Source organism: Montipora foliosa, chromosome 10, assembly GCF_036669935.1.
Source record: "Montipora foliosa isolate CH-2021 chromosome 10, ASM3666993v2, whole genome shotgun sequence".
NCBI classification, from domain to species: Eukaryota; Metazoa; Cnidaria; class Anthozoa; order Scleractinia; family Acroporidae; genus Montipora; species Montipora foliosa.
In genome coordinates this window covers 27,592,536-27,602,535 of record NC_090878.1, presented here as the reverse complement: position 1 = coordinate 27,602,535, position 10,000 = coordinate 27,592,536, and the positions used below count along the sequence as shown (strand labels likewise).

At 39.9% G+C, this 10,000-nt stretch overlaps 2 protein-coding genes and 3 non-coding genes across 5 annotated transcripts; all 5 read right to left on the bottom strand.

Annotated features, from left to right (window-relative positions):
- Positions 1-3,225: 3,225 nt before the first annotated feature.
- Positions 3,226-3,298, bottom strand: Trnak-uuu (transfer RNA lysine (anticodon UUU)). Its single transcript has one exon. It is a non-coding gene; the product is annotated as a tRNA-Lys (tRNA).
- A 2,296-nt stretch (positions 3,299-5,594) lies between these two features.
- Positions 5,595-6,242, bottom strand: LOC137972713 (uncharacterized). The gene has a single exon (XM_068819437.1). It carries the CDS (start codon positions 6,240-6,242, stop codon positions 5,595-5,597), a length of 648 nt encoding a protein of 215 aa, XP_068675538.1.
- A 32-nt stretch (positions 6,243-6,274) lies between these two features.
- LOC137972711 (uncharacterized) lies at positions 6,275-6,787 on the bottom strand. The gene has a single exon (XM_068819435.1). It carries the CDS (start codon positions 6,785-6,787, stop codon positions 6,275-6,277), a length of 513 nt encoding a protein of 170 aa, XP_068675536.1.
- A 1,616-nt stretch (positions 6,788-8,403) lies between these two features.
- Trnak-uuu (transfer RNA lysine (anticodon UUU)) lies at positions 8,404-8,476 on the bottom strand. Its single transcript has one exon. It is a non-coding gene; the product is annotated as a tRNA-Lys (tRNA).
- Positions 8,477-8,711: 235 nt separating this feature from the next.
- Trnak-uuu (transfer RNA lysine (anticodon UUU)) lies at positions 8,712-8,784 on the bottom strand. Its single transcript has one exon. It is a non-coding gene; the product is annotated as a tRNA-Lys (tRNA).
- Positions 8,785-10,000: the final 1,216 nt, after the last annotated feature.

The following is a 10,000-nucleotide window of genomic DNA, read 5'->3' as shown; positions in this document are numbered from 1 at the left end:
GATATTTTCCTGTATCACTGCTAAGAGCCATTAGCAGGGGCCGCGACAAGACTTCAAAGACGAAATCCCATTGTTAACGGCGGTACATAGGAACCGAACTGACAGAAAGAGAGTAGGTGGAAGAAGGACTGAAAAAGGATAAGAGCAGCAAAAGATTGAACGGAAGGAGTTCGGACGAGAAACAATATTCAAAGAACAAGAAGCCGATTGAATCGTGGTTTTGCCACAAGGAAATGTTTACACAGTGACGAGGAACTGGTCTGAGAACTTTAAGTATAGTAAACTCTAGTAAATACAAGTCAAAGATGGTAGTTATCGTTTAAGGTTAAGGAAATTACACGCGTTTAATTAAAGATTGTATTTACTCACGAATTAGTTAGGAATTAGTTTAAATTTTAAGAACTCAATTAATTTTAGGAATTAGCCGTTATATGATTAATTTTTTCCTTGCTTTTTTTTCTTCTATTGTTTATACGTTGATAGAGTTGTTGTGAATTAGGTGGTACATGGTAGCGTGTTGCGTGATCGAGGGAAGGGGTTTGGTTTTCTTTTCTGTCCTTTCTTTTCTTTCCTGTGTGTTGTTTTTCCCAAGGGAGTCCCCTTCGGCTATCGTCACAATGGGACTTGAACCCAGCATGACCCTCAGATTAAACGTCTGATGTTCTACCGACTGAGCTAACCGTGTAACCGGGCTCGTGTTGTTGTTAATACGAATTTTGATTATTATCCTCATTCATATAATTAGCTGAGTACTTTCTCTTAGTCTCACTTTCGTTCACGAAACCATTTTCAACACAACTACCGGTAAACTGAAATCAAAAAGAGCACAAAGGAAATAATCACGAATCCTCCACTGCTTCCTTTGAACGGAAGTCGAGATCTGATTCATTCGCTCGATTTGGATCTTGAGCTCGTGACCCTCCCTTTGTGATTCATGCGATCAGTCGGTTTTTCAGGTGAAATTAACCTTGGAATTCACTTGTTAGGCAGCGAAGAAAATGACATAAATAAGCAATATCCGGGAAAACCAAAAGGCGGGCAGTTCCAAAGCCTTTTATTTTCACTAATCCTACAGCCAGTAAGAACAAACAAGCCGGGAGCTCCGCTTTTAGGCTTGGCTAAATCTATATATTAGTATTTTCGGTCCGATGCTTCTATTTTATAAAGGGGAATATTGTTTAGGTCACTCATCCAGATACTAACCTCGCCGGAGATGGATAAACTTCGGTGAACTTTAGTATCACAAGGCTGTCAGATGCTCAGAGGGCACGCTTAAACTTGTGGTAAAAAGAAGTTGTGAGGGAACTTGAAAATTATCAACATGTCAGCCCAGAAGCCAATGTTTCTCGCTTCTCTTTTATTTGTTATTCTTCAGAGACTGGAATGCTGTAGTTCAATACCACTCAATTCAGTGCCTTTTGATTTTCTGTTACATGTACCACAGGCAACCCAGTGTATGCTTCACGGAAGCATCTCGTTGTTAGTTAGTGATCTGATTAAAGAATTCGTTTGGTCTGAAGTTAAAAACCTAAAATTAAAGGCACTAAAATTGGAATTTCGCATGACTACCCTAAAGAAATGGAATTGATTCATACGAAATTGTACCCTGTGCTAAAAAGGCGAAGCAAGAAAAACAATCAGCTTTCTTCAAAATGGACAAATCAATCATCAACGGTCAAGTGTATAATGATTTGAAACTGAAAATCTTCCTTACTATGGTTTAATTATGAGTAGCGCATAAGCTTTAGCAGATGGAGGGCTGCTGGGTCTAAATGCACGTCAGACACATAATTTGTGTATTTATGTTACTTGTTTATTTAGGACATTTTTTTTTGTATTTTCTTATTCTCTGATTACTTATGCATGTAGCATTATAGCTGTTTATAGTAAGAATATGAATGTAATAAGCATCTAGCTGCAATCGTATTATTTTGTAAGTAGCGTATAAATTGGTATCGCAAGTTTAATAAGTAATCATATTGTAAATACCTTTGTTCTTGGGCCATCGTAGTTTGATCAAAAATAAGACACAAACAGCAGTGATAGACATATTGAACTTGTTCATTTTGATTATGACTTGACGTTTCGGATGTGCTCTACATACATTTTCAAAACTAACCGTTGAAATTTAAAACAGTTATTTATATATAACAAAGCGGATGAGGGGACTGGAACCTAGACTAAGCAGATACGTAACGGAAAAATATATAATAATAATAAAAACAGAAAAGATTAATAAAGCATCAGCTTTTCACTTCCGATGTTGACGTTGAAAGCTGGCTCAAGTTCTTGAATAAAGAAGGTCTCTTTTATTTTACAATGATAACCTGTTTTGCCCTTCGCTATTAAAAATATCAAAATGATCCCACTTGATGTTATGTCCAGTGGCCTTGACGTGGTCAGCAATGGCTGAAGTATTGTCATTTTTAGCTAGGGCCTTAAAATGCTCGGTTTTTCTATCGTGAAGCCGCCGTTTAGTTTTACCGATGTAAAAACCATTACAATCCCAACAATCTGCTCTGTAAATAACTCTGGATTGTTGTGAACGATTAATACGGTCCTTGTAAGGAAAGAAAGATTTTATACATCGAGTGCCGACCACGTCAAGGCCACTGGACATAACATCAAGTGGGATCATTTTGATATTTTAGCGAAGGGCAAAACAGACTATCATTGTAAAATAAAAGAGACCTTCTTTATTCAAGAATTTGAGCCAGCTTTCAACGTCAACGTCGGAAGTGAAAAGCTGATGCTTTATTAATCTTCTCTGTTTTTATTATTCTTATATATTTTACTGTTAAGTATTTGCTTAATCTAGGTTCCAGTCCCCTCATCCGCTTTGTTATATATAAATAACTGTTTGAAATTTCAACGGTTACTTTTGAAAATGTATGTAGAGCACATACGAAACGTCAAGTCATAATCAAAATGAACAAGTTCAATATGTTTATCACTGCTGTTTGTGTCTTATTTTTGATCAAAGTAATCATATTGTTTTGTAGAGTAAGTATTGCAATTGTATTATTGTAAGTAGCACCTGTAATTGTAATTACATTGTATTGTAAGTAGTGCGTAAGTAATTCAATTGTTAAATAGTTTTGATGGTAATGTAATAGATTTTAGTCGTTGTAAATTGTGTAAGTAGATGTACCAGTATTGTAAATAGTGTGAATCACAATAAATATATATATATATAAAAAAAGGGAAACCATGATTTCACTTGTTCGCCCGATATGGGACTTGAACCCATGACCCTCAGATTAAAAGTCTGATGCTCTACCGACTGAACTAACCGGGCTCATGTCTTGAATTGGCGAGTCAGAGCAGTGTAGTAAATTTACAAGGTGTTCTTTTAGTTCTTCTTTCCTACTTATGTAACCAGAATCCAACTTTTGCAATGTTTGTTCAGGGGCGGATCCAGGAATTTTTGATAGGGGGGGTCCAAACCTTGACTCAGAAATACACGATAGAAACTTTTTTCAGATTAGTGGCGAAATAGGATGGCTCTCAATCAAAAAACAAGTCAACCAGTTGAGTAATAATAGGCGATCCTGCAGATGCGAGAATTTTAGACTCGAACTAGTAAAAAAAAAAAATTCGGTTAGGGAAGGTGGGGTCCGGACCCCCCCGACCCTCCCCCTGGATCCGCCACTGTTGTTTTAAGGAGCTATTTTCGCTCTGTAGTCGGATGCGTTTTCATGCTGTCACCCGGGGATGCAATGGTCTCATTTGTATACGATTCACTGGCATCAGACTTAAGTTTTGCAATTTCATAGGCGCAAACCTCTCTTACTTTGGCCTCAATAAATAAAAATATATCATGATCTGCTCCTTAACTGATTTTTCTGTCATTTGCGAATGCTTGCTGTCTTTAGGCTCGTTTACACAGAGCGATTTTATCGCGCGACAAGATCTGCGATCGAACGGCGATTTTACGGCGACAGCAAATCGCGCGTGTGAACGGCCGGCGATTTCACTGCGATTTGTAGCACCTCTTGTCAAGGGCACCCAACGAGAACATAGTTCAAAACCACTTAACCACAGCATTGTTCAACGCATTTTAGTATTTAAACGGTAGATATAGGCATATTTTTATCCTCTACAAATTTTTCATCTGTTCGGATTTCCTGGTGAAAGTCTAATGATCCGAAAATTATAGAGATCAAAACTTACCTTTTCGAAAATTTCAGGCAGAAAAAAGGCTCCCGAAAATTCTAGGTGACCTTTTCAGGGTAAAATTCCATTAAAAACGGGCAATTATACCATTTTTTAGATGTTCGAAAATCCTAGGAGAGGCAGGCAAGCACGAAATTTTACAACAAATGTTCCGAAAATTCTAGATCTCAAATCGTCTTCCGAGCAGATATTTTCCGAAAATTGACGTTGGGTACCCCTGAGATGTTCCGATACTTCACTAGTTTAATGACTCACGGTTTCAACTCACAAAAAATCCTATGGCTCACAATCACAATTCGATCCACTACTTTTTTTTTAGCCTTGGGAAAGTAGCTACACATTTGCAGGGGTTTCAATAGAAGCCGGTTACCGACGGTATACCGCCGCCTGCTTTGCCTCACCCCGCCTGGAGTTTTACTAATGTGCGAGCCAGCGAGCCATGCAAGCCATGACTGCGAGTCAGCATGCGAGTCACACAGTTATTGAAAGTTTACCGTTTTAAAATGGTTGCTTAGACTTAATAACTGTTTATCAGCGCTATTTGAAATGGGTGCTTGGACTTAAATGCGAAATTCACATGGCTCGCACATTAGGCAGACCCCACCGCCGGCTAGTTTCCCTTGATTTTCACTAAAAATGCTATCATAAACTTGTCAAACTGCCCCCTTCAATGGGCTATCATGGTCGGCTATTTCAGGAGTTATTGAAACCCCTGCATTTGATACTTGTTTATCATGTTAATGGGCGGTTTTCCCTTATCTGGTTTAACATGCAAGTTTTGAAGCGGAAATGTCATATCATAATAAGTCACGAACAGTCTCTCACAATTTTCTTCACAACTAAAACGAAATCAAAAAGAGCACAAAGAAAATAATAACGAATCTCCTACTGCTTTAAAAATAGAGTAGTGGTAGTCAGGAGCAGACATAGTGGGGTAATGGTTTGACGCTGACTAGTTTTTTTGATGTTTCGTGCAAGACGTTTCGGCTGGTGCTTAAGCCTTCATCAGTTGAAATATAACGGTAGCACGCGTGAGTCAAATAGCAAAAGCACGTCGAGCGCGCGTTGATGAGAATCCACTCGCAGTTTCTTGAAAACCTAGCGCGAGACTTATGCGCATACCAGAGACTTGTAGACCTCTGGTATGGTGATGTGGTCATTTCCAGACTGCGGATACTTTATTGAGTACCAGGCAAGAAAAGTCGCTCGTGTTAGTTAGCCTCATGTCCAACAACTCTGACACCTCCAAAATCCATTTCGTGGTTGTTTTCGTGGATATGGCAAGTGATCTTGGAGTCATGGTCAAACATAGCAACAGCCCTTTTGTGTTCTGTAATGCGAGTTTTGAGTGATCGTTCCGTTTGACCGTAGTATACAAGACTGCAATTGGTGCAACTGATTTTGTACAATGTGCCGGTTCACAATGGTTTGAAGGCGACTTTGATTTGATGCTGCCTTAAGATCCAACTAATCCTTTCTGAAATGCCCTGCACATAGGGTAGGAAGTTTCGACAGCGATCTTTCGCAGCTATTGATGAAGGATGAGGGATAATTGTTGTCTCGCTTCCTTTCTTCGCTTTTCCCCTTCTGTGTTGATGGTATGTTCTGTGCCCTGAGTAGCAAGTGAGTACAGATCTCTTATGATGGCACATGGGGTGGTGAGAGTTGAAATCGAGATAGCGGTCTGTGTGGATTGGCTTTTTATAGACATTCACCTCAAGCTGCGTACCCCTCCTTGTAGTGATGGTGTCCAGAAAAGGTAGTCCCTGTCCCTTGGTGTCCTCAAGTTCTAGAGTGAACTGTAAGTGGGGGTTCATTGAATTGAGATGTTGGTAAAACCCATCCACTTTCTTTCTGAGACACGTGTGACTGTCGTCCACATAACGGAACCACCACTTAGGGGGGTGTGGAGCTGTGGCGATGGCCGTTTCCTCAATCTCTTCCATTACGAGGTCGGCTATAACGGGACTGATTGGGGAACCCATCGCACATCCAAAGATTTGTTTGTAATGGATGTTGTTGTGTTTGAAGTAGTTGTGATTGAGAACAAATTCTAACAGCCTCATGATGTTGCAGATGGAAATATTTGTGCGTTCCTCTATAGATCCTGATCCTTTTGGAGCCTCTCGTTGACGATCATTAGAGCTAGATCCGCGGGAATGGAAGTGAATAACGATTTAACGTCAAAAGAGACCATGATTTCGTCACTGGCGACAGTATGTTGCTGCATCTTTTGAGCAAATTCTGAGCTGTTTTTGACAGAGAAGCGATTTCTCCGAAGAGGGGACAGAATGGAAACAAGATGTTTGGATACAGCGTACGTGGGGCTACCTATGCTGCTTGTGATGGGCCTGAGTGGTCTTGCAGGTTTATGAATTTTCGGGAGACCATAAAACGACGCTGGCGTTGACTTGCTGCAGTGTAGTTTTTTGCACAGTTGCGGTCCAATTTGTGATCCGCTGTCATCCTTTTCCACTTTGATATTAAGCAAAAGTTTGTTACTTCTTTTTCGGCGTTTGATGTTGGATTTGATCTTTTGTCTGATTTTCAAACAAGTGTTTCTATCATTCAACAAAACAGATACTTTTTCTTGGTATTCATCCTTATCCATTACTACGACGGATCTCCCTTTATCGGCAGCAACGATTGTTACCTCCTCATCTTTTCTCAGGTTATTCAATGCCCTTTCCTCTTCTCTCGTAAACGTTAACCACTGCGGGCGGTTTTCAAGGAGTTAGCGACGGAGACACGTATCGTGTCTTTGGCTGATTGACTCAAATTGTAAATTCCCGTTTCTATGGAGGATAGTATTTTTGACACAGGAACTTTCCTTGGAGTGATAGAAAAATTTAGTTCCTTTTTGAGGGCCCTAGTCTCAACAGGAGTCAAAACCCGTTTTGATATGTTGACAACCCATTTCTCCTGGTCAACCACGGTTGATCGGTGCGTTTCTTTGCTTATCAAAACGTTGATTTTTCTCGCCTGCGTGTCTGCTAACCGTTCTGAATTAGTCTCAGATGTTTACCTCACAACACGTTGGAGAGCGAGCATATCCTCATGAGATGATGAGAGGTGGTCTTCAAGGTTTTGCATGAGCTCTTGTATCTTCGTCTGTAAATTGCGTATGTTCTGGTGACATTGTGTTATTCGCAGTCTCAAGTACTTAAGGCCTGTGTTTCTAGCGATTCTATAGCCTGCTTTACTTCTGATAGGCGGAGTAAACTTCAGGCTCAGAGGTAGAATGTTCTCTCTTTTAGCGTATGATTAAAAGTCAAATGTTTTTTGTACCTTGCGAGGGCTTTCCGTTCTAGTTCTCTGGCCATCATCATAATATCTGCGCCATTCGTTGACTCAATGCGTTTAAAAATAGAGTAGTGGTAGTCAGGAGCTGACATTTTGGATTTTGGAGGTGTCAGAGTTGTTGGACATGAGGCTAACTACCACGAGCGACTTTTCTTGGAAGCCTGGTACTCAATAAAGGACCTGCAGTCTGGAAATGACCACATCGCCATACCAGAGGTCTACAAGTCTCTGGCATGCGCATAAGTCTCGCGCTAAGTTTTCAAGAAAATGCACGCGGATTTTCATCAGCGCGCGCTCGACGTGCTGTTATTTGACTCGCGCGTGCTACCGTTATATTGCAACTGATGAAGGCTTAAGCACCAGCCGAAACGTCACTGTCAAACCATTATCTTACTATCTACTACTGCTTTCTTTGAACGGAAATGGAAACTGGACCAAGATGATCTAATTCATTTGCCCGATATGGGACTTGAACCCATGCTCCTCAGATTAAAACTCTGATGCTTTACATACTGAGCTAATAGGGACCATGCCTTTGTCTACTGAGCCGCTAAGTACATCTTCAAGTTCACACAGTCGACCCTCGATTGTCCGGACTCATGGGGACTGGGCTTAATAGTCCGGATAATCGAGAGTCCGGATAGTCGAAATGTGAATGTTAATGAGCCAATTTACTCACGCAGGATTAAAACACAATTACAAATCTTTGTTGGAAAAACTATTAACAGTGGCCCAAAAATTATCTGCTACCATTCTTTACAATTAAAGTAATCCAAAAAGGTCTTTATATTGGTCTAAAATGCTCACGAAACCATTTTCAACACAACTAAAATGAAATAAAAGAGCATAAAGGAAATAGGCACGACTCCACTACCGCTTCCCTTAAACCGAAGTGGAAGCTGGATCAAGATGATTTGATTCATTCGCCCGATATGGGACTTGAACCCAGGACTAAAAGACTAAAAGTCTGATGCTCTACCGACTGAGCTAACCAGGCTCGTGTGTTTGTTCACTGAGTCAGAGCTGGCAACTACATCCACAAGTTCATATCGTTTAACACGAGTTTTGATGTAATTAGCTGAGTATTTCTTTTCGCCTCACTTTTGTTCCCGAAACCATTTTAAACACAAGTAAAATTGAAATCAAAAAGAACACATCAGCAGAAACAATCACGAAACCACTACTGCTTTCCTTCAACCAAAAAGGAAGTTGGACCAACGATTCGATTCATTCGCCCGATATGGGACTTGAACCCTAGACCCTCAGATTAAAAGTCTGATGCTCTACCGACTGAGCTAACTGGGATCTATATTCAAAGTGAGAGCCCTCAAGTTCATTTACAAGATCATACCGTTGAACCAGAGTTTGATAATTGCCTTGATAAAAAAAAAAACACTACTTCAGTGAGTGTCTTCCGAGATCGCACGCTTTTGTTTAACATCCACCATGGTGGATAAATATTATACATCTGCCAATCACAGCTAAGAGTTTCCTATGAATGCAGAGCGGTGTTTTTTAAAACGTAGAGCCCAATCAGATCGCTCGAAATTTGAATTCAGCCAATGAAATTCAAAATATTTCGAAGCTATAATAATTAGCTGGAGAACGAGCTGGAAATCATACCAGCACGTTTGTCAAGAAAATGGCTTCATCGTACGTGCGTCTCGGTAAGGGTAATTTTTGGCTGAATGTGAAATATTTATAGGATGACAGCATCGTTATTAAATGTTTTTATTTTATTTTATGGAATATGGGTGAATATTCCACTTAAAGTTTGTTTTGTACACTAAAAGCTCGTTGTATACAAATAGCAAACATTTCTCGTGAAATATTCACCCGTATTCCATAGAGAGCCATTACAGTAAGGACACTCGAACCGTGAACACTTGACATTTTTGTGTACATTGTTTGTTTTTTTTTGACGACAAAGAAATAAAGGCTCATCTTATGATGTATAGTGTTACACGTATAGCATTTTGTAAGTGTAAAAACATTTAATACTCTTGTCAAAAGGACGAGCCCACATTCTATAGTCACTAAAAAAATGTACAAAAAAGTATCAAGTGTTCATGGTTCGAGTGTCCTCACTGTAAATAACTAGGGAATAGTGCATGAAATCTGGGAAGTACGAATATCTATAGAGAAAAGTGGGAGTAATAGCACTCTCCCCAGTCTGCCCTTGCAATCAGCATCCCAGATGGGATGCTTTGCTCCGAATCTAATGAGGTAATCATAGAATACAGAACAGCTGCGCTTTCCTTAACCTGTCTCAAACGGGCAATTCGTGCGCAACACACAGATAATAAGGTTTTGTTTGGTTTCGATCGTTTGGAAGGCAGTAATATTAGAAGAAAATGGTCAAAAAATGGTCAAATTAAAGGAAAAAACAAGGAGACAGGATAAGAGCAAAGAATGTTATTTCCTACCATGTGTTGACGTTTTTTTTTTTTGTGCAACTTGTGACAAACTGGGCACTCTTCACTCCCTCTCTTCCAACCTTGTATTCTCCAAGACTGAAAAA

Coding starts and splice junctions, on each gene's coding strand:
- LOC137972713 (XM_068819437.1), bottom strand. CDS start 6,242: ATGAGGCTGTTAGAATTTGTTCTCAATCACAACTACTTCAAACACAAC.
- LOC137972711 (XM_068819435.1), bottom strand. CDS start 6,787: ATGGATAAGGATGAATACCAAGAAAAAGTATCTGTTTTGTTGAATGAT.